This window comes from Silurus aristotelis, assembly GCF_946808225.1.
Source record: "Silurus aristotelis genome assembly, chromosome: 23".
In the NCBI taxonomy this organism is placed as follows: domain Eukaryota; kingdom Metazoa; phylum Chordata; class Actinopteri; order Siluriformes; family Siluridae; genus Silurus; species Silurus aristotelis.
In genome coordinates, this window is record NC_139596.1 from 6,542,150 (window position 1) to 6,565,835 (window position 23,686).

The 23,686-nt window shown below is 39.2% G+C and overlaps 3 protein-coding genes and 1 long non-coding RNA gene across 5 annotated transcripts; 1 reads left to right on the forward strand and 3 right to left on the reverse strand.

Annotated features, from left to right (window-relative positions):
- Positions 1-1,537: 1,537 nt before the first annotated feature.
- On the reverse strand, positions 1,538-4,416 carry LOC310718672 (leukotriene B4 receptor 1-like). The gene is made up of 2 exons (XM_083527591.1): positions 3,831-4,416; positions 1,538-3,786 (listed from the first exon to the last, which is right to left on the reverse strand). The coding sequence occupies exon 2, from the start codon at positions 3,507-3,509 to the stop codon at positions 2,574-2,576; it is 936 nt and encodes a 311-aa protein (XP_083383717.1). The 5' UTR covers positions 3,510-3,786; positions 3,831-4,416; the 3' UTR covers positions 1,538-2,573.
- A 2,201-nt stretch (positions 4,417-6,617) lies between these two features.
- Positions 6,618-7,902, reverse strand: LOC310718155 (C-X-C chemokine receptor type 1-like). The gene has a single exon (XM_083526739.1). The coding sequence runs from the start codon at positions 7,893-7,895 to the stop codon at positions 6,999-7,001; it is 897 nt and encodes a 298-aa protein (XP_083382865.1). The 5' UTR covers positions 7,896-7,902; the 3' UTR covers positions 6,618-6,998.
- Positions 7,903-12,333: 4,431 nt separating this feature from the next.
- Positions 12,334-12,704, reverse strand: LOC310718162. The gene is made up of 3 exons (XR_014531059.1): positions 12,560-12,704; positions 12,435-12,492; positions 12,334-12,353 (listed from the first exon to the last, which is right to left on the reverse strand). It is a non-coding gene; the product is annotated as an uncharacterized lncRNA (long non-coding RNA).
- Positions 12,705-20,674: 7,970 nt separating this feature from the next.
- On the forward strand, positions 20,675-22,151 carry LOC310718156 (uncharacterized protein). Of its 2 annotated transcripts, XM_083526740.1 has the most exons (3): positions 20,675-20,928; positions 21,201-21,318; positions 21,582-22,151. In XM_083526740.1, the coding sequence occupies exons 1-3, from the start codon at positions 20,806-20,808 to the stop codon at positions 21,935-21,937; spliced, it is 597 nt and encodes a 198-aa protein (XP_083382866.1). In that variant the 5' UTR covers positions 20,675-20,805; the 3' UTR covers positions 21,938-22,151. The 2 variants fall into 2 exon arrangements, 1 of the variants encoding a protein (XP_083382866.1); XR_014531056.1 differs by lacking the exons at positions 20,675-20,928; positions 21,201-21,318 and adding an exon at positions 21,371-21,505.
- Positions 22,152-23,686: the final 1,535 nt, after the last annotated feature.

Genomic DNA, 23,686 nt, shown 5'->3' on the forward strand with positions numbered 1-23,686 from the left:
AGGCTGCATCTCCAACATAGAACATAGTCCACCTGTATGCACCTTCCTCCATTCTTATACGTCACCCTATGATCCTCCTTCTTCTTAAAATAAGTGTTCACCACTGCCATTTCCATTCTCTTAGCAAAATCTACCACCATCTGCCCTTCCACATTCCTCTCCTTAAGGCCATACCTACACATTACTTCCTCATTACCGCTGTTTCCTTCACCAACATGCCCATTAAAGTCTGCCCCAATCACTAATCTTTCATTCCTACACCTTCTACCACTTCATCTAACTCACTCCAGAATTTTCCTTTCTCCTGTATTTCACAGCCCACTTGTGGAGCATAAGCACTGATGACATTTATCATCATCCCTTCAACTTCCAGCTTCACATTCATCACTCTATAAGAAACTCTCTTCACCTCTACTACACTCTTTCTGTACTCTTCCTTCAGAATCACCCCTACATCATTTCTCTTTCCATCAACACCATGGTAGAACAGTTTAAACCCCCTCCAATATTCCTGGCCTTACTCCCTTTCCACTTAGTCTCCTGAACACACAACATGTCTACCTTTCTCCGCTTCATCATATCAGCTAACTTTTTCCCTTTACTGGCAGATTTTTTACGCTGCATGCCCTTCCTAACGCAACCCTCCCCATATATCCGGGCTTGGGACTTACACTAAGAGTGCACTTGCTTATGCAACCCTAATGGCTGGGTTATTTACATTTTCTTATTATAATTTTTTTGTACAAATGTACATATTTTATTTGTATTTTCAGTTTAATAGTAAAGTAATAACAAGAAAAATTGCACCCAGGAACTTTACTCCAAAATCTTTACTCTTCCTCTAATGAAGTGCAGTCACACTGTATTGTGAGGGCAGAATAGATCACAATAATTAAATTATTTTTTTATCGACCACATTCTTCTGATGATTCAACATTTTCTTTCCAGCTTTTAAAAATTCATTAGACACATTTTTTTTTTAATTTCTTAGTTGTTGTTTTTGCTTGATGCATGCCTCATCATTTGCCCCTTCTAAAACAGTGTACCATCTTTTGCGTGACTACAGGATATGTCTTTTGACATAGTTCTAAAATAATAAGCTATTAACTGCATTAGTTATTGTTAAAAAAAATGGCCAGCTGAAATACTGCAGAATTTTATTATAGTTATTATAGTTAAATCCTAGTTTTTTTATTTTTTTTTTCAACCAGACAGTGTATTTAACTTGTTTCACAATAAAATACCGTGTCATGGGCTATTATTAGTATACTGAAACCCCCAGTATATATTAGTCAATGAATTTACTCTATATAACGTCACTCATTAAATTTCCTGTACATAAAACATCACACATCTTTTAGCACCATATATTTAGCTTAAAGTTTATTCTGAAAAAAAAAACCCTCTTCCTGTGATCTCAGTTACATCCGCAGAGAGGTTTGCAAAGAGAGACATCTCCATTCTAAACATTCAACACTCTTCTGTATTCTTAGGTTTGGACATCATTTTATGCATGAATTGTGTAAACAACATATGTTTAAATTGAATGGCATATAAGTGCTACCTCTTTCTAAACATTAAAAAGTAAATGGTTTATATACAAATTGTAAGAGTGAACATCTGCCCTGAAATTGACCTAAGGTTTAATCAGATTATTTTAACAGCTGTACAGATAAAATCTACTCCTATAGATACAATACAGCAGATGCAAAATAACACAGAAATCATTTAGCAATCATTCAGATTATAAAGAATTAAGGAAGATAGTATAGTCATGGAAGAAAGAGTAAAAGAAAAGAAGAAAGGAGCAAAAAGGGTAAAAAGGTCAAGGTAAAGAGAATGATGAAAAATTTGATTGATAGATTGAAGGAAAGAAGGGGAATTCTAAAAAGAACATATCAAATATGCAAAGACATTGATAAAGGAATTGTTTATTGTTGATATTACCCAAGCAAGCAACAACATTCCTTTAGTTAATTATCTTAATTGAATTAATTATTTATTCTCTTCCGTGATTATAGTCTGAGGACATCAGTAATTACCTTGAGAAAAAATATAAAATCACTTAAAGGTATAAACAAATATATACATAATATATAAATTATTATAAAAAAAATTATACATTATGTCTAAAACATGAATTAATTTTTCTTCTATCATTTTAAAAGGAACTGGGAAAGGGAAATGAGACACTCTGAGGACATTGTTCTGTGTGACATTTTTTTTTATATATTTATATATATAGTTCTAGAAGCTCTTTACACACCAACACTTTAAAACCCTATTTACTTTATTACAAATAAAGATTAAATCATCAATCTTAAATCATGTTACCAGTTACAGTAAAGGCTGTGTATCTACCTCAGTGCTAAATTATTTCTCTAATCTCTGTTGAAGAGAACACTTACTATATAATTTACAGTGCAGGCCTACACCAATCATTTTCCAAAGAAAATCTTGCTAGCAGCATTATTCAGGTTATGTTCAAATAACCTAACTGGTATTTTTTCTTTATTTCTCTCATTGGCTGTCAAAGAAAATCCGTAGGATTTCTCAAACCTCATCATAAAAAACTAAGTATTTTCTGTTTTAGCTGTTTGCTGATGCAGAGCTCGAGCAGAGTAAGCATACAAAAAGGGGTTTACACAACTATTAATACAAGTCAGAGCTGAAGTAATATTGTCTACTAATTCTGCAGATTCCAACAGTCTTGCATTCCCAAGCAACACAGCAGTGATAATCACAATGTTGGAGATTTGTAAAGGAACCCATAAGACAAAAAAACATGCCACAATTCGGGTGACCAGTCTTGTCAAAGAGTGGCTGATAAAGAAAACTGAGTTTTTAACTCCTCTGTAAAGATGAATGTAGAAGTAAGTCACTGTCAAAAACAGAACGATTAGTAGCATAATCTCCCAGATTAAAGTAACCACTCTCTCAACGCCATTCCTATAGCATAGACTACAATGAAGCCGTCCTTCTCTGTCTAAGCTTAGCGTGCGTTGCACGAGAGCATAAGACGATAATAATCCACTTAGTATCCACATCCCACTCACAATGATCTTCTTTTCTCTTCTACCAAGCTTTTTCCATTTCTGAGGATGCAGCACTTGCATGTATCTCTGCACACTCATCAGCATCACACACAGAATGGTACAATGCAGGCTTAAGTACACCAAATAAGAGAGAAACTTACACAGGACCAAGCCAAAGGCCCAGTCATGCAAAAGTGCCCAAATCCAAGCTGGCAGAGTAAGCAAAGTGAGCAGATCTGATATGGCCAGGCTTAGCATCAGTTTTGGAGTGAAACTGCCTGCCTTCAGCCATCCAGTGAGATATATCACTACTGCAATGTTTCCAGGGACTCCCAGTATGAAGCAAATGGCCAGCACACTACTAGCAATCAGGTTTTCAGTTGACACAGGAGCTGCAAGCGAGCTGTTTGATGAGTTGAGTTGAGTTGATAGAGAAGCTGCAAGTGAGCCGTTTGATGAAATGAGTTGCTCCATGGTTAGCTGCTGCTGTTTCTGTGGTGTAGCTGGGAGTAAATTCTATTTAAAGAATCCAGAGGTGGTCTGTGATTTCCGATGTACAGTCCCCCTTTAACACATTATATAAGCCAATAGACATGTTAAAAATCTTGAAACAAGGAAGCTTTCATAGTCACCTAATTTTAGTGAGCAAAATGGTTCTAATTTTAGTTTCACATTTCAGTCTTTTATTTTCTCCCCTCTCTCTCTCTCTCTCTCTCTCTCTCTCTCTCTCTCTCTCTCTCTCTCTCTCTCTCTCTCTCTCTCTCTTTCTTTCTCTTTCTCTCTCTTGTTTTCCACCAGACATACACACATGGCTCTGTGCTTTTTTCTCTCTCAAGGGACAAAGACTCGCTTCTCCTGACTCCACCCTCTTTGTACCCAAGTTTCCTTAGAAGGAGTGAAATGTATTTTTCTGTATTTTTTCCTTTCATTAAGTACTTTGGTAGGCTGGCACTGTTTTTATCCTTTAATTCCTTTCTTTCCATCACTTTGGTCAAAATTATTTTTGGTTCATGAATTTTAAAATATCTTTGCATTCCATTTAGATTTCCAATCTGGCTTTCCCATTCTCAGTGCTTATGACTGGTTTGCATCATGTAGTATGGCTTCTATAATTCTGCTCTTCTTCACTGTGGTGGTTGTCAATGATGAAATAATTGCTGTTTTTGTGTTTTATTCTCCACATTTTTCTAAAATGTTTGTCATAATTTGCTGTTGTTTCCTTTTGCTTTGCCAAATGCTTTTCAGCTTCAAAAGCTTAAGCTTTCCCCTATAGACAGCTCTCTGGTATTTATGTTGGTTTATCCTTTTGTAAATGCTATTACAGTGATCATCGGATAAATCCACAGCTAAACAAAGAGTAGACATTTAGAGTTATGCATTATAAAAAATGATCAATAGAACATGGCAAAAGAAAAAATGGAAAGAAACACAGTTACAAAGATGGTAATTTCGAATGAAAGCTGAAATTCTGATCCATTGTCATATATTCATCTCTTAAATTCAAACCTAATTGTCTTGTGTATGGAAAAAAGTATTTGGACTATATGTCAATGTGGGAAACCAAAACACAAAAAAAAATGTGTCTCTCAATATCATCATAGCGAATAAAGCATTGCAGTGAGTTGCTGATGTGGTCATTATGGTGAGGTGGTCAATTAGTTTAATAATACTAATTATTTAACTAATTAACTAACTACATATTTGACAAGAATCTGTAAAGGAAATGTAAAGATCAGAAAAGAAAATTAGAAAACTTAATATTTCAGCATGTAATCAACTTCCAAGTTACTCAATCATTCATGACTAATTAATTTTAAAAACTGTATTTTACGAGTATGATAGAAAGATTTGCAGTTTAATCAGAATCAGAATCAGAATCAGAATCAGGTTTATTATAAGTGTGTTGACACACACAAGGAATTTGGTTCCAGCTGTTAGTGACTCTCAAAAGTACAGACATAAATAAAACCTATACATGAAAAAACAGACAAGACAAGACAAAAACAAACTATACAAGACAATACAGACAATGTGAGACAGTATAGACAGTGTGGGAATTACAGGAAGTTGTAAATACAGGAAGTTGTAAATACAGACCACAAGACATTTCTTGTAAAAGGCACACAATTTATTTATCAAGGCTACTACAGATGTACCGAGAAAAAACACATGGACCCACACGTACAAGTAATACCCACTTGCATGCAATTAATCTTACGCTTCAGGTGCCTGCACTGCCTGCACATTTCTTTGATTCCGGCAACACATGATGTGATAGCTGAAATAGAATTATACACATACCCTAACGTAAACACACATTCCTAGAGGCAGCTCAGCTTTAAAATGAAGAGAATAGACTATTGGAAATAAATGTATACATATTCATGGACAAAAAATACATTAAAATGTAAGTTTTAAAATGTAAGTCTTCTTGTCACTCTCATATACAACATTAATTGATTGTTATCTTGTAAGAAATAACCATCTACTGGTAGGATTGATTAATTAAGTAGAAATAAATCAAAGGAAGGAATGAAGAATGTTAAAGAGGATGAACAAACTGAAGGAAGGGAAGAGAAAAAATGTAAAAGAATAAATTAAAAAGCATTCACTCGTGCTCATCCTATGACAGGCTGTGGGACATTTTCCAGCTATGACAGCAGTGTGGACTGTGAGTTCATATTGCCTCTTAATTGGATGTTTTATGTTTCATTAATTTCATTCATGAATGGGATATATTCAGGTAATTTGTTCAATAATTGGTGATGTTAATCTGATGTTAATCTTTATGTATGTATATTAATGATGTGATGTATTTCACTAATAATCCTTCCTATTTGTTTTATTTGTCTTAAATTGTTTAATATGTTTTATGTCCTGTTTAAATAGATTTAAACAGGACATAAAACCCATGCTGACTGTTGTTGACAATAAACTCTTCAGTACTGCAGCAACCCTTTCGTAACAACTAATCATTTCACAACACAACATAGAGAACACGAACTGGATGTGACAGGTACATAATTTTAGATATTAAATACAAGAAAGAATATCATTCGTTTAAAATAAATGTATATTTTATTTAGCATTTTTATTACAAGTAGTACTGTTGACTAATTTTAGAAAAAATATTCTATTGAATTGATTGCAGTAATTGACAATAGACTCAATGAGCAGTACAAAAGAAATGTATATTTATTTTTTTACTAAATAAGCAATGGTCTCAGGTGATCTAAATGTGATTTATGACATATTCTAACTCATAAGTGTGAACACTGTACATGAAAGTGTTACTGATGTTCTGTAACATTCATACCAGCATATAGTATTAGAAATACATTTCAATAAAAAAAATACAAATGAATAATAATAATAATAATAATAAATTACAACAATATTTCCATCCATCCATCCATTTTCTCCCGCTTATCCGTAATTCGGGTCGCAGGGGCAGCAGTCTAAGCAGGCCCCCGCCTTCGACTGCTGCCCAATCCCCACAGCACCATCCCTTACGGTCCCTCCTGCAGGTGGTGAGCCCACGGGAAGACAACAATATTTCTTTGTATTTTATTTATTCTATTTTGTTCTTTAATCTCCAAAACCCTATTTACTTTTTTACATAGAAATATAGTCATCTATCTAAAATGAAGTTCACATTACCATGTATAGGCTGTAAAAAAAAGTTTTAACTCTTGTTTAAACATGTGTAGATCCTACTACAGCAAAAAATATACTTCACCATGCATTTAAAAAAGAAATAAGATAATTAACTTATAAATCTGTTGAAATGTATTCATCAGATGAACAGCCTTTGTTATGAGATATTGTCAAGTTTGTTTCATTTAACAAAATCAAAAAGTAACAGCAAGCTGCAGGAATAAGTAGAAATGGGTTTATGACCCTCTGCATAAGTTTAAACAAATCACTGGCTTTGAGAAACAATCTATACAAAATCAAACCTCTTCATCTTGAAGCATTTTCTGTTCCAGCTGTTTGCTGCTGTAGAGCCCTCGCAGAGAAGGCATACAGGAAGGGATTCACACAACTGTTGATAAAAGTCAGAGCTGCAACGATATTATCTCCAGCTTCTGCAGATCTCAACAGACTGTCATTCCTTAGCAGCACAGCAATGATAAGCACAGTGTTGTTGATGTGAAATGGAATCCAAAGAATAAAGAAACATGCCACAATTCTGGCCACCAGCCTTGTCCTTATGTGACTGCTAAAGAAAGCTGAGTTTTTAACTCCCCGGTAAAGGTGAAAGTAGAAATAAGCCAGTATGGGGAATGAAACCACAAATATCATAATCTCCCAGACTAAAGTTGCCACTCTCTCAACATTATTGCGATAACATCGCTTGCATTGCTGGTGTCCTTCTCTGTCCAAGCTTAGAGTGCGCTGTACAAGAGCATAGGACGATAATACTGCACTTAAAATCCAAATCCCACTCAAAAAGAACTTTTTTCCTCTTCTACCAAGCTTTTTCCATTTCTGAGGGTGCAGAACTTGCATGTATCGCTGGACACTCATCAGTATCACACACAAAATGCTACAGTACAGGCTTAAATACACCAAATAGGAGAGAAGCTTACACAGAACCAAGCTAAAGACCCAGCCATGCAGAAGAGACCAAATCCAAACAGGCAGAGAAAGCAGAGTGAGCAGATCCGATATTGCCAGGCTTAGCATTATTCTTGGGGTGAAACTGCCTCCCTTCCACCATCTAGCAAGAAATACCATGACAGTGATATTACCGGGTACTCCCAGTATAAAGCAAACTGCCAGCACACTACTGGCAATCAGGTTTACAGTTGAGACCGGAGCTGTGATCGAGCTGTTGGATATGTTGAGTTGCTGCATGGTCAGATGCTGTTCTTCCTATGTGGTAAAACTGGGCGTAAGTTCTATCTAATAAAGTGGCGGATGTGTTTTTCTTCCTGTGGTTTCCTTTCATTTTTCATTACCTGTTATTTATATCTAGATGTGTCAAACTTGAAAATTGAACATTTTGTGGTTGACCACCAATTTTTTCTTTGAGCAGAATTACAGAAACAGATAGTTAATCAAAGTAGATAACAATATTTATGAATTATATTAACTCTATTCTGCAAGGTCTGCTAACGTTGGACTATTTTACATGGCTGTGTTGTTGACTTGGCCTATATAAACTTTTCAAAAAGGGTAGAAAAGTCAGAGAAAGAGGAACAGATTGAGATGAAAGGAAGACAGGAAAAAAATTATTGTTAATATTTTTTATTATATATTTTCATTTTAATCATCTGATATTATAATACAATATAATAATATTTATAGGTTAAGGATAATTGTATGAAAGTCCTAAGAGACCGAGAATAATATTTTTCTTTCTTTTTTTCATGACTTTTCAGCATAACAATTCATGTGATCACATTCCACCTAGTGCTAATACTAAGGATTTATTGTCGGTGGAGATTTCAATCATGCAAATCTCAGAACTGTGCTCCCTAAATTTTATCAGAATGTGGACTTTGCAACCAGAGGAGAAAACAGCTGGATGTTGGTTACACAAACATCCAGGGCATATAACAGGTGAAGCCCTGCCCCCAGCTCGGCTACTCAGACCACATCTCTGTTATGTTAATCCCAGCATACAGACCACTCAACAGGCGTTCAAGAACAGTTTAAAAGAAGTTAAAAACCTGGTCAGCAGGATCCATGGCTAGTCTCCAGGACTGCTTTGAATTCACTGAATGGGACGTGTTTAGGGAGGCTGCAACGAAAGGAGATTTCATCGACTTGGAGGAGTACACATCATCAGTGACCAGCTAATTCGGCAAGTGCATTGATGACGTGAACCTCTGCAAGACCAACACCACAAGCTCCAACCAGAAGTCATGGAAGACCGCTAAGGTGCATGTGCTGCTAAAATGTAGAGACTTTACCTTCAGACCAGTTGACAAGACGGCCTTACGTACAGCAAACTGTCCCGTGCCATCAGAGTGGCAAAGCATGCACATGCCAAAAGAATCCACGGTCACTTCCAGGACAGTGGAGACACCCGGAGCACGTGGCACGGCATCCAGGAGATCCCGAACTACAAGACAACTTCACCTGCTTGTGACCGTGATGCCTCCCTCCCAGATGTGCAGAACGACTTCTACGCCCGGTTTGAGGTGCAGAACTTCATAGCGCAGAGAAATACCTCCTCTCAACGACCAGTCCGGATTGGAAACAGCATCATCGGCACCAGCACACTGAGCACTGGGGCCCCTCAGGGCTGTGTGCTCAGCTGATTCTGCTGACTCACGTCTGTGTAGCAATGCAATGCTTAAACCACTTTGACAAGTTGATACAACCGTGGTGGGTCTTATCAGCAAGAATGTCTATTCAGCTTACAGAGATGAGGTGCAATGGTTACCAGCCTGGTGTAGAGTCAACAACCTGTCTATGAATGTTGACAAAACTAAAAAGATGGTTGTTGACTTCTGGAGGGCACAGAGTGGCCATTCTCCACTGGTTATCGATGGATCCTCAGTGGAGATTGTCAAGAGCACCAAATTCCTAGGTGTTCATCTGGCAGAGAACTTCACTTGGTCACTCAACATCAGCTCTATCGACAAGAAAGCCCAGCAGTGTGTCTACTTTCTGAGAAGGCTGTGGAAAGCTCATCTTCCTCCCCCCATCCTGACCTTGTTCTTTAGAGGGACCATCAAAAGCATCCTGAGCAGCTGCATCACAGCCTGGTTTGGGAACTGCACCGTCTCGGATCGCAAGACCCTACAGAGGATAGTGAGGACAGCTGAGGAGATCATTGGAGTCTTTCTCCCCTCTATCACGGACATTTACACCTCACGCTGCATCCACAAAACCAACATCATTGTCGAAAACCCCACACAGCTCTCACACATACTTTTCCCTCTTCCACTATTAGGGAAGCAGTTCCGAAGGCTTAGGGCCATAACATCCAGTCTATGCAACAGTTTTTTTTCTTCAAGCCAACATACAGAAACTGAACTGAAACTCACAGACAATCAACTATGTTTACTGAACTACAAACTGAACTCAAAAACACTCGTACTCATTTTACACATCCATGACTTAAGTATAACCCTTATAATATTATTTATTAGTAAACAACTGTTTACATGCTGTTTTTGTACATCGATTTGACTGCTGCTATTGCTGTTTTGCACAACCTTCTATGTTTACAATTTGTGTTTTTTTTTTACAAGTACACTCCTGTATCCAGTTTTGTCTTGCACACTGCACAGTATGATATATAGTAGGTTGCACCAGGTTGCACTCGATGCACTTTATGTGGTGAGGACACTTACTAGTTTTTAGCTCTGTGTCTTTCTGTTATGTAGCTTTATAATGTTTATGTAACACCAGGGTTCTGAAGGAACATTGTCTCCTTTCACAGTGTACTGTGTCAGCAACATATGGTTGAAATGACAATAAAGGTTTCTTGACTTGACTTGACTTGAAAACAAGAAAGATAAATATAATGCATGGTATCAAAAATGCATAAAGTTAAATGTTACCAAAAGAACCAGGAATTAGATGTAGTTTTGTATGCTGTAAATGTTCTTTTTCTATAATAGTAAAAGGAACTGGAAAGGGAAGTGTGCCATTCCCAGTGTTCGGGCAAGTAAGAAAGATACATTTACAGTTAAAGAGTTTTTGCCACGGAATTTACATCATTCTCCACTCAGAGATACAAACTTAGCTGTTTTATGAGTTGCTCAGTAGCTCCTAGTTTTATAACTAGGACCTTATGACTGTAAAGGACTGTAGAAAGAACATTAATCATAATTTTACATTTCAGTGCTCTTGTTATTTCTCTCTTTAGTGTTCTGTATTGTTTAAAGATTTATAAATCACACTCTTAATGTCACCCAAATGAGGATCGTTTCCTCTTTTGAGTCTGGTTCCTCTCAAGGCTTCTTCCTCATAACATCTAAAGGAGTTTTTTCTTGCCACAGTCGCCATGGATGCACACCATTCACCATAACTCTTAAAAATCGGTAAAGCTGCTTTGAGACTGTCTGTTGTGAAATGTGCTATAGAAATAAACTTGACTTGACTTAACTTAACTTGAAGCAAAATGCTGTACACTTTTAACTTTACATCTGTGCTGCAAGGTTCTCTTGGGTGTAACATCTTGCACAGGTCATTTAGATTTCATGACCCAGGCATTCCTTTTAACCCTTGACATCTGCATTTCAATCAAAGGATAAGCACCACGGCTTACACTTTTATTGGGGGTTTGTATACCACAGTGCCATAGCACTCAACACAAGCCAGTCTCTAAACCATACACAGTACACACACACACACCCTCACACACACACCACCCCAAAAGCCAGATAACCCCCTGGCATCTCTGGTTGACTTCACAGGGACCCTCAAACCATAAAACAATTTACTCTCGAAACTCGGCCCCAGTACGCCTGTTTGTGACACGCACACACACACACATATACACATCTACACACACACACACACACACACACCACAAGGGAGCATTCTTTTATTATTTAAATAATAAATCAAATGTCCCACATTACATGACACAAACATACATCTTGTATGTATCTTCTCCTGTAAATAAACTGAGTGTTTATCTCTACCTCAACAATAGTTACACTCTAAAGGTTTATTAATGTACCTCAACTTTAAGTCTTCTTTATAGGCTTGTTGTTAAAGTTGATATACATTTATCTGCTCTTTACTTTCCTAACAAGGGTGCATTTTATATACCAGAATATAACATTGTATTAACAAAGTTATACCTTAAATACTGGTATGTTAATGGTATGTAATGTACTTTTGAATGCTGTCCTTGCTTTTCATGTTTAATATAAAAATAATCACAAAATTATCTGTTCCTTATTTTGCAAACAATGGTGCATTTTATCTGATCATGAAATGCACTATATTGTCTTAATAAACTTTGGATAAAACTTTAAGTTCTCCAAATGAAGTATAACCCGGAAACCATGCCCACAAACACACAAACAAAAGAAGTTTCTCCCTCCAAAATTTTAGGCCATAGCATTGGCCATTCCCCCAAAGATGGTTCTGGTTTGTGACCTTTAAAATATCTTGAACCCAGCTAGTCAAGTCAGCTAGCTCGCTCGATCGGAAAGGCTCAGATGCCAGGGGCCCAAAGGCCCGGAAAGTCGGATGCTTAGAACAGCCCAACAGCAACTCTTCAAGACGAGATCTCAAATCCTTTTAGAGATATTCTGGCAAGCTTTACCTTCAAGAGCAACAGTTTGTAAAAACATATAAAAAACATTTTACGAAACAGCAGCTAGCGCTCTTTGGCCGCACCTGAAAACAAAAACAAAAACAAATAAAACATTTTAAAAAGTTGCCCCCTTCCCAAAAATAACCCACAATAAAGTTGCTTACCTCACAAACAGGGTTAAACTATTGTCACTATATGCTACCTGCGTTCATGCGCACATCCCTACAAACACACATTCAGACCATGATCAGCAACTAATAAAATAAGAAAAATATAACAGACGACTCACCAGGGGAAAGCAACAGGAAAGTATAAGCAAAAATACCTTTTCTAGCCACACAGCCTGCAGATAGGAAAGGAATCAATGTGCCCCACTCAACTGTGCTTTTTATAAAGTCACGAACACGCCGAAATAATTGTGTGGCACAGGTGTGCTCAATGTCAAAGTGGAACTCCGCAGCAGAGGGCATGTCTTCGGATTAAAAATTTACCAATTATTTATGCATGTCTATTTGTCTTTATTTTAAAGACATGCAACTGGTCACATATAGACAAAGCACCGCCTTCCGGTTTGCGGTTTCATGTTTCAAGCTATCATGTTTTAGCATAACCATCCAAAAATAAACACTAAGAAGTGCCAAAATCTAGAAAAACAGACTGCAAGGATAGCCAGAAATATTCTTATATCTTTACACAAAGTTTTTTTGTTTATCCAAGAAAATACATAAGACTTCTCGCACTTCATTATAAAGAATCTAAGAATTCTGTTCTAGCTGTTTATTAACAGGAGCTTAAGCATAGAAGGCATACAGGAAGGGTTTCACGTGTAAAGTTTTTTTTTATGTTTATTGAATCAGTTCAAAATTGACACCCACCATTTTTTTAATTAGGAAGACCAATAGAATAGGACACAACTTTTTTTTTTTGCTATGATTTTAGAAGTTTACTGATGTGCCAAGGAAATGACACTCATTTGTCTTACTGTGTCTTTTATTATTTCACTGAGTCCTTTGCTACCCAGACATACCTCTAGGTCTGAGACCGGTAAGACACAACTATAAATGAAAGTAATAGCTAAAGTAATATTGTCTTCTAAATCTGTAGATTCTAACAGATTGCCATTCCCAAGCAACACAGTATTGATAATCGCATTGTTGGCTATACGGTATGTAATGATGTGCTTTTGCTTTGGTCTGTGTCACATGCTTGCTTTTTCTTTTTTTTTTTCTTTTTCTTTAATTATAGGTATTCCTATGGGATATTTTTATTTCCTTTTAAGAACTTAACGCTTTGGCAATGCTTCCACGTTGTCCACGCTCTGAATCACATGTGAAATTTGTTCAATGGAAGGTACCGGCACGTCACTGGCGGGGTGACGTCATGACCAGGAAGCTATAAAACGCACATGGTGTGAAGCCGGCATCAGCTTCTGTTTGTTCATGAAGAGCTTTGTGTACTTTTTGTCTATTGTTTGTCAATTGTTTGTCAAAATGAAGGCCCCTGTGAGCTATCTCTCTCCAGGCATTACTTCCTCGATAAAAGACACTGACATTACTGACTAAGCCCCTGCGTACACGTCAGCACTGGTGGGTAAGGCATATGCCTTAGCAGGTCAGGCCGCTGGATGCCTGCACACCATGGTGGTGCTGCAGGCATATCAGGCAGACCTTTTATGAGCAAGACCTTCACCATATGGTGGACTAGGCTCTCAGAGCCACTGAGGACCTGGTACGGTAACCCTGCCACTGAATGTGTTTCAGGGCATGGCCAGCTCCAGCGAGCATCCTCCTTGGTTTCCGCTCGGCATAGAAGTGGACCAGGAGGGGTCCGCCCCCTGAGGGACACTCTCTGTGTTGGACCAAGTTCACTGCCCGGTTAGTTCAGTGCTGTTCCAGTGAGTTAATTCAGAACCTTCAGTTTGCAAAAGGGTTGGCTCCATCAACCCTTAAGGTCTACCTGTCCACCATTTCCACGTATCATGCCCCCCCACCCCCCATGTGGCAGCCTCTGAGGCTTGGTCCCCTGGAGTGTCCCTCAAAGACATCTGCAACCCTGCGGGCTGGTCCACCCTGCTGACCTTTGTCAGGTTTTATAACCTTGACCTCTGTCTGCTGGCTTCTCTGTCCTTCAACCTAGCTGTGCCCATACACACTAGTCAGGGACTGGTCAGTCTAGTGGTATTGGACTCTCATTCTCAAAGTGTTGCAACGCAGCTCAAGTTTCTGAAAGGGAACGTCTCTAGGTTAAGGGAAAAAGCATGGAAAAAAGCATGTAGGTTTGGAAACAGACTCATAGAACTCTTATCAACTCAATCCGGAAGTGCCTCATTGAACACGGACGCACCAAGCTGCAAGCAGCTCCGTCTCGTGTATTTTTGCTTTCGGAAGAGCGCTTTTATCCCTGTTTGAGAATTTGAAAGCAGTGCGTGGAGGATATTCCCACCAGAACTACGAACACACAGTACATTAACCACATTAAGGGTACGTAATTTCTCTGCTATGGCGAACATCCAGTTCATTCAGTGTGTGAAGTGTGACATGTTTAGTCAGTCTCTCTCCGTTGTTAGCGATAATTTTATCTGTAAGAAGTGTAAGCTAGTTTGCTCTTTGACGGAGAAGATCTTAGCATTAAAGGAGCGCATCCAGAGTCTAAAGAGAAGTAGTGAGTGCGAGAGCAGTCCAGGTTCTGCAGGGGAAAGCCCTAGGTGAAGTTAATATTCCCCCGACTCCGGCATTAGAGCCCTTGCAGCAGGGCGAATGGGTGACGACTCGGCGGCATATTCGCAAAGCCAAAGCTAACCCTAAGGCTCGCCCACGGGAGCACCATTCCTCTCCGCTTCACGTGTCCAACAGGTTTGCTCTCCTCAGTGAAGCACCTGCTGAGAAACCTGAAAGAGCTCTGGTTTTAGGAGACTCCATTCTGAGGCACGTGAAATTAGCTAGACCTTTAGGGGCACCAGCAGCACAGGTCATGTGTATACCGGGAGCCAGGGTGCCGGACATAGCAGGTCAGCTTAGATTCTTAGGAAAGCATAGGTTCTCTAAGATAGTTTTTCACACAGGAGCTAATGATATACGCCTTCGACAGTCAGAGGTTACTAAGAGTAATATTATAGAGGTGTGTAAATTAGCGAAGGCAATGTCCGATGCTGTAATATGCTCTGGCCCCATCCCAATACGACGTGGCGATGTAGCCTACAGCAGGTTATGGTCGCTAAACTGCCGGATGTCCGAGTGGTGCTCCAAAAATAATGTGGGCTTCATTAATAATTGGAGCATTTTTGAGGGCAAGGCTGGCCTGTTAGGGCGGGACGGTGTCCATCCCACTCGGGAAGGTGCTGCTCTCATTTCTTGTAGTATAGGTCATAGTCTCAGAACAGCACTAGTTAACAAGTGACTGTCTAGAGCCAAGGCCAGGAAGCAGACAGACAGGCTAAACCGACCGTCTGCTAGCTGCACAGAGTCGTTACTCAGGATCCACCAAATTGAGACTGTGTCTGTCCCCCGAGCGAAACCAAAATATAGGAATTCTCAGAAAGTCTGTTTTAGTAACCTGATTAACATAAAATTAAATAGGACTGAACGCACAGCCAGCACCTCTGATCTAAAGATAGGATTGCTGAATATTAGATCTCTCACGTCTAAAGCGCTTAATGTAAACGAAATTATTACCGACCAGGAGTTTAAAATAATGTGTTTGACAGAAACATGGATTAAACCAAATGAATATTTAGCATTAAATGAAGCGAGTCCTCCTGGGTATAGTTACATACACCAACCCCGTCTAAATGGCAGAGGAGGCGGAGTCGCAGCTATTTATAATAATATTCTAAGCGTCACACAAAAGACTAAACACAAATGTAAAACATTTGAAGTTCTTTACACCAGCATAAAATATTCAGTGTCTGAAAGCAGGTCCAGTCAGACAATTCCACTCATTATTATTTATAGACCCCCAGGGCCCTACTCTGATTTTCTCATAGAATTTGCAGATTTCATCACAAATTTAGTTACTTCTCTAGACAAAGCATTAATTGTTGGTGATTTCAACATTTATTTTGATCATCAGGAAGACTCCTTAAGAGCAGCTGCTGTGTCCATTCTAGATTCAGTTGGAATTAATCAGAATGTTATAGGACCCACTCATAGTGGTGGACACACTCTCGATTTGTTGTTAACATTTGGATTAAAAATAAAAAACGTAGTCATAATTCCACAGTCTGAAGCTATCTTAGACCATTATCTCATCTCTTTTAAAATTTGCCTCAGTCATTGCATTACTACTTCACCACGTTATCGTGTTAAGCGTACTTTCACGTCAGCTACAGCAGCGCGTTTTATTAACAATCTTCCAGAAATTACGATATTAGATAGATCTCCGTCTGACCCTGCAGAGCTCGACTGGGCCACTAAACACCTAGAATCAACATTACGTTATACCCTAGATGATGTAGCTCCCCTTAAGACCAAAATGATCAGGGAGAAAAAATTAGCACAGTGTTATAATGATCATACACGCACCTTAAAACAGACCACTCGAAAATTTGAACGTAAATGGCGTCAAACAAAATTAACAGTATTTCAAATAGCATGGAAGGGGAGCCTCCTAATTTATAGAAAATCACTTAGTGCTGCTAGATCAGCATATTTCTCCACCCTCATAGAAAATAACAAGCATAATCCTAGATTTTTATTCAGCACGGTAGCAAAATTAACAGGGAATAAAAGCACTGCACTCACATGCACACCATCATTAGGTACTAATGATTTCATGAACTTTTTTAATAATAAAATTGAAAACATCAGGCAAAAAATCCAGACGGTTAATATAAAGCCAAATTATTTTACAAGTAACCCTGTAGACAGCAGTGTAATTATAACAGACAATCAATTACAAAGTTTTACTCCTATTCACGAGAATGACTTAATTTCATTAATTTCCTCATCAAAATCATCAACCTGCATTCTCGATCCCTTGCCTACAAGTTTCTTTAAACAGATCATTCCAGAGGTAATTGAACCTGTTTTAAAAATAATAAACTCTTCCATTAGCACTGGTTTTGTACCAAAATCCTTCAAACTGGCAGTTATCCACCCCCTAATTAAGAAACCTGACCTTGACCCATGTCAGCTGTCCAGCTACAGACCAATATCAAATCTCCCCTTCATAGCCAAAATTTTGGAAAGGGTTGTAGCACAGCAGTTATGCTCACACCTACTTATGAATAATATTTTTGAAATGTATCAGTCAGGATTTCGGCCTCATCATAGCACAGAGACGGCGCTAGTTAAGGTGGTAAATGACCTGTTATTGGCCTCTGATCAGGGTTTTGTCTCCTTACTTGTTTTGCTCGACCTTAGTGCAGCTTTTGACACCATTGATCACACTATACTACTTGCTAGACTTGAGAACGTTGTTGGAATAAAGGGAACGGCTCTCTCTTGGCTCAGGTCTTATTTGACTGATCGCTATCAGTTTGTTGATGTTAATGGTGAGTTCTCCACACTCTTTGAGGTAAAGTTTGGTGTTCCTCAAGGATCTGTCTTAGGCCCTCTGCTTTTCTCTTTATATATGCTGCCTCTTGGAGAAATTATTCATAAACATGGTATTAGATTCCATTGCTATGCTGATGATACACAGCTATATATTTCAGCAAAGCCAGATGAGAGAGATCAGCTTAACAATGTTGAAAAATGTGTAAAGGACATTAGACAGTGGATGCTCGATAACTTTCTTCTGCTAAGCTCAGATAAGACGGAAGTACTTTTACTAGGACCACATGCAGCTAGAAGCAAACTTTCCGATTACCTAACATCTCTGGATGGTGTTTCTGTTTCAGCGTGTACGGCTGTCAAAGACCTTGGTGTGATTATTGACTCGAGTCTTTCCTTTGAGGCTCACGTGAATAATATTACCAGGATTGCCTTCTTTCACCTTAGAAATATTGCTAAAATTAGAAATATGATGTCGTTACAGGATGCAGAAAAACTAGTTCATGCTTTTGTTACTTCTAGATTAGACTACTGTAACGCTTTACTGTCTGGGTGTGCGAGTAGGTGCATAAATAAGCTTCAGTTAGTTCAGAATGCAGCAGCAAGAGTCCTCACTAGATCTAGGAAATATGACCACATCACCCCTGTATTAATCAGTCTACACTGGCTCCCAATCAAATCTCGCATTGATTATAAAATTCTACTACTGACATATAAAGCACTTAATTGTCTCGCACCACCGTATCTGAGTGAACTTCTGTACCAGTATGATCCTCCACACCTACTTAGATCAAAAGGTGCAGGCTATCTGTTGGTTCCTCCAATAATGAAGATTACAGCAGGGGGCAGATCTTTCTCTTATAAAGCCCCGCAGTTATGGAACAGCCTTCCAACCAGTGTTTGGGACTCAGACACAGTCTCAGTGTTCAAGTCGAGGTTGAAAACATATTTATTCAGTCAAGCCTTTAATCAGTAGATTTTTTCTCAGGTAAAGGCTCAGATCTGGAGGGAACATTAATATAGAGTGTTTGGTGAACTGGGATATTTGTACGCTGTCGTCCCCTCACATTCACGTGTTCACTCAGGTTTGTTGATGGTGGTGTGGTGGGCCGTCTCTTATCCCAGAGATCCCTCATGTCTGTGTTGCCTTCTGGTTCTCCCTTTTAGTTATGCTGCTATAGCGAGTCTTGCCGGAGTCCAAACTCCACAGTGACTTTAACTCTCATGCAACAATAGGTACACTTAATAATCCATATCCTTCTCTTCCTGTCACCCTCTTCTCTCTCTCTCTCTCTCTCTCTCTCTCTCTCTCTCTCTCTTCCCACTTCATCCAGGCCTGCCTGGATTGGACTGTAGTTGATGTCAACAGTCTCCTACACTGACTCAGAAATACACTTCGCTTTTGATCATCATCACTGCACCCCGCAACATTGTATACCCGCCACAAATGGACATTCGGTGTAACCCAGATGAGGATGGGTTCCCTCTTGAGTCTGGTTCCTCTCAAGGTTTCTTCCTTATGCCATCTCGGGGAGTTTTTCCTTGCCACAGTCGCCAGTCGCCACCGGCTTGCTCATCAGGGACAAACTTACTCATAAAGAACATATTCATTTTTAATCACCACATTATCTGTGTAAAGCTGCTTTGAGACAATGTTCATTGTAAAAAGCGCTATACAAATAAAAATGAATTAAAAAAAAAAATGAATAGGTTAAGTATGGACCCCTAGTTCCCTAAGGGATTGGGAGGCTGCGATACCTTGTTTTACTCCATGTGCATTTTATAGCTTTCCGGTGGTGATGTCACCCTGCTGGTGACGCCGTGCCTTCCGTTGGACAGATTACATGTGATTTAGAGCGTCGACAACGTGGAAGCGTTCCCAAAGCATTGCCATGCAGCGCCTCGTCCAATCAGAGAACTAGGGTTACATACGTAACCTAGAGACATTTTCCTAATATGTGTCTTCAGTCTTTTATCAGCCAGGAGGTTTCTAAATGCAAATTCAATTTTATTTTTGAAAGTCTGGTAGAGCCCAAGCCTAAGGAAAGCCATTGACACATGTTCATGTTCAGGGTCCACAAAGAGCTCCACCCTAAGGTAAGCCTGGAGATCTTAGCAGCTAAGGTCCCTCAAACAACTGATGTGACAGGCATCTACTTCATGCCCCAGCGTGAGGTCAGAGAGACGTTGTTCCGCAACCTGCTCATGGACCTTTTTTATAGGCACTTTTGTATGTTAGAGTTCCTTGTCCCCCATTTGCTTTATTTGTGGCTGCTTGTAGTATGTGCATGATCAGAGTGCTATTACTTATGTTTTTTTTTTGTTTTTTTTTCATGTGTTTATCTTTTGGTCTGTGTCACATATGTTTGCCTCTTCTTTCATTTTAGGTATTAACCCAATCTTGTGATTTGTAATTTTTATCATTTCCCCTTCTGAAGTGTAACAGGTTGACAGCATGACAGTGGAGTATAGGATTTAAATGCGAGCTTTATTTCAGAGAGTGGTCAAACAGGCAGGGTTGACAGCAGCAAACAGAAATATCGATGGGTTACTTAAAGTAATCCCGGCTTCTTTTATAACAGAGTGAAGTGTTTCACTTTGGGAATCGCTTTGGGCGTGACCAACTACGGACGCTCCTATGACACCACGTCTTGACAGCAGAGGTGGGTAGTAACGAGTTACATTTACTCCGTTACATTTACTTGAGTAAGTTTTTGAAAAAATTATACTTCTAGGAGTAGTTTTAAATCACTATACTTTTTACTTTTACTTGAGTAGATTTGTGAAGAAGAAACTGTACTCTTATTCCGCTACATTAGGCTACAATGAGCTGTTTTATTTTGACAGAGAGAGAAACTTCTGCTAAGGCTCTACCACGTGACTGTGTTTTACCAATCAAACGTAGTTGTGCAGTTCGTCACGTTACAATACTCAACTAATCTCAGCGGCGGGAGGGGTTAGTTAGCAAAATGTCAGAATCAACCATCGGCAACACAGACACAAACGAGGAGGAAACCCGCACCCCTGGCCTCATATTCAAAGCATGTTTACCTTAGTAAAAGTGCGAGAGAGCAGCTACATTATGAGGTGTCTTCTGTGTCTTCCAAAGGAAACGGACATTTCAGCATTCAAAAACTCAACATCTAACTTGAGGAAACATGTAGCGGTAAGTTTCCTAAATTTTTTTTTTTTGGAGGAATGTTTGTAACCAAACCAATCATGAGCACCATTCACTTCCATAGTAGGAAAAAAATACTATAAAAGTGAATGGGGCTCATTAACGGTTTGTTTACAAAACAATATGTAAAATTAAACTGTTACCAAAAACCATCTGTGCATATAGGCCTCCTGCTGCCAACACTTTACCAGTTGTGGGACAAGCTGAAGAGGTTGGAGTCAACTTGCAAAGTGTGTACACCTCTTGTTCACGTCCTGCAGCAAGGGATCCAGAAACGTTTTGGAGACTTCATGAAAGAGCCTGAGCTGATTGCGGCAGCAATACTCCTACCAAGATTCAAAACATCCTGGACCACAGAGGAGAACATCTTAAATGCTGGTAAATATACTTGTTTATCAATTCAGATGTGAACCAGTAGACATTGACCTATATAAATCTGTATAATGTTACTGTCATTTAGGATTATAGTGTATCGGTGACAAACCACAGGGTGGCAATATAGTTAGAAGCTCAGGTAGCTTTTAATGTCAAACATCAGCAGCTTGACAGCCTATACACTAGAAGGGTAAGAATAATGTGCAGACTTAATTCTTTTGAAAAACGATTTATCTTGCCATAAAATTAATAACCCTAACCCACAGGCCTTGACTACATCAGAAATCACCTTGACACCGACTTGGATGATGTCCGCAGCACAAACAGCAGCCCCTCTGATGAAGACGACTTCTTTGCATCCATGGAGTTGGGAAAATCACAAGTAGGAGAGCTGGAGAGGTACCTTTCATGTCCTTCCCCTGCGGGTATTGATCTACTCCACACCTTTCCTCGCATCAAGAATCTGTCACTCAAAGTCAACACAGGTCTTCCTGCATCTGCAGCCTGTGAGAGACGTTTCAGTCATGCAGGACTCCTGTTCACTGCGAAACAATCACAGCTTCACAGCAAGAACCTTGAGAGCCAGCTACTGTTGAAGTTTAATAGTGACATCACTGAGTGATTTTTTAGTGAAATAGTTTGTTTCTGCATGTTTTTACACACGCACACACACATTTTATGTTGACCGCTTCCTTCTGGTGTGCAGTTTTCTGTTCAGCAGCCTGGTATGAAATGTGTGTGTGTTTCCTTTTGTTGTTCTGTCACTGGAGAAACACACACACAGTTTATGAGAATTTATGGGCTGCATCGTTCTAGTTCTGCCTGGTAAAAAAGTATAAAGGTTTGTGTTACTTGTGCGTATTTATTTTTTATTTATTATTATTTTATTTATTTTATTTATTAAGTACTTGAATTTACCTGAATTATTTTAGTAGTATTATAGTCGAAATAGAGTACATGAATGTAAATTAGAGGGAGGGCAGTGGAGTGGCATGGTTACAGGTGAAGGTGGATGAGTTTAGGTACCTGGGGTCAACGGTGCAAAGTAATGAAGAGTGTGTTAGAAAAGTGAAGAAAAGGGTGCAGGCAGGAAGACCATGGAGGAGGATGTAGTGAGGGAAGTTGGTGTGAAAGAGGATGTAGAGGACATAGTGGTATGGAGACGAATGATCCCCTGTGGCTTCCCCTAATGGGGTCACAAACAGCCGAAAGAAGAAGAAGATCTGTTCGGTTTAATCCATGTTTCTGTCAAACACACTATAATAAACTCCTGGTCAGTAATAATTTTGTTTATAGTCAGCGCTTTTGACGTGAGAAATCTAATATTCAACAATCCTCTCTTTAGTTCAGAGGGGCTGACTGTGCATTCATTCTTATTAAATCTTATGTCAATTAGGTTACTTTAACAGACTTTCTGAGAATTTCAACATTTTGTTTTTGCTCAGGAGAGTCTTAATATGGTGGATCTAGAGTGATGACTCTGTGCAGCTGGCAGACAGCAGTCAGTTTAGCCTGTCTGTCTGTCTGCTCCCTGGCCTTGGCTCTGGACAGTCACAGGTTAACAATGCTGTTCTAAAACTATGACCTATACTACAAGAAATGATAGGATACCATCCTGCCCTAACGGGCCAGCCTTGCCCTCAAAATTGCTCCAATTATCTATGAAGCCCACATTGTTTTTAGAGCATCATTTGGACATTCAGCAGTTCAGCGACCATAACCTGCTGTAAGCTACGTCAATGCTATGTCGCATTGGGATCTTATAGAACCCATGCTTTCCTAAAAACCTAAGATAACGTCCTATGTCCAGCACCCTGGCTCCTTTTATGTACCTGACCTGTGCTGCTGGTGCCCTTAAAGGTCTAGCTAATTTCACGTGACTCAGAATAAAGTCTCCTATAACCAGAGCCTTTTTAGGTTTCTCACCTAGTGCTTCACTGACTAAACATGTCACACTTCACACGCTGAATGAGCTGAATGCTTGCCATATTAGAGAAATTACGTACCTTGTGATTACTGTAGTGTGTCTTTGTAGTTCTGATGGGAATGGCCTCCACTCACTGCTTGAAAACGGAATAAAAAAAGAGTAGAAACAGAGCCGACAGAAAGTAATGAATACAGGAAATCAAAATGATATTTTGAGATTATTTAAGGGATGAGAGAGGAAAAAATTGTACTTAAAAAATGTAAACGGCGACACAAACAAAAGATTCCCGGCAAAGAAATCAACAACTCCAACATTGGTTTTGGCACTCTGACGCTGCACCAATCTTGGTGAGGAAGATGCTTGGCACAGACAGAAGAGTTGGTCTGCTATGGTGAGTGCTCTGGTGGCTATGCAGAACACTTCTATGAAGTGGCTGGTGAAGAG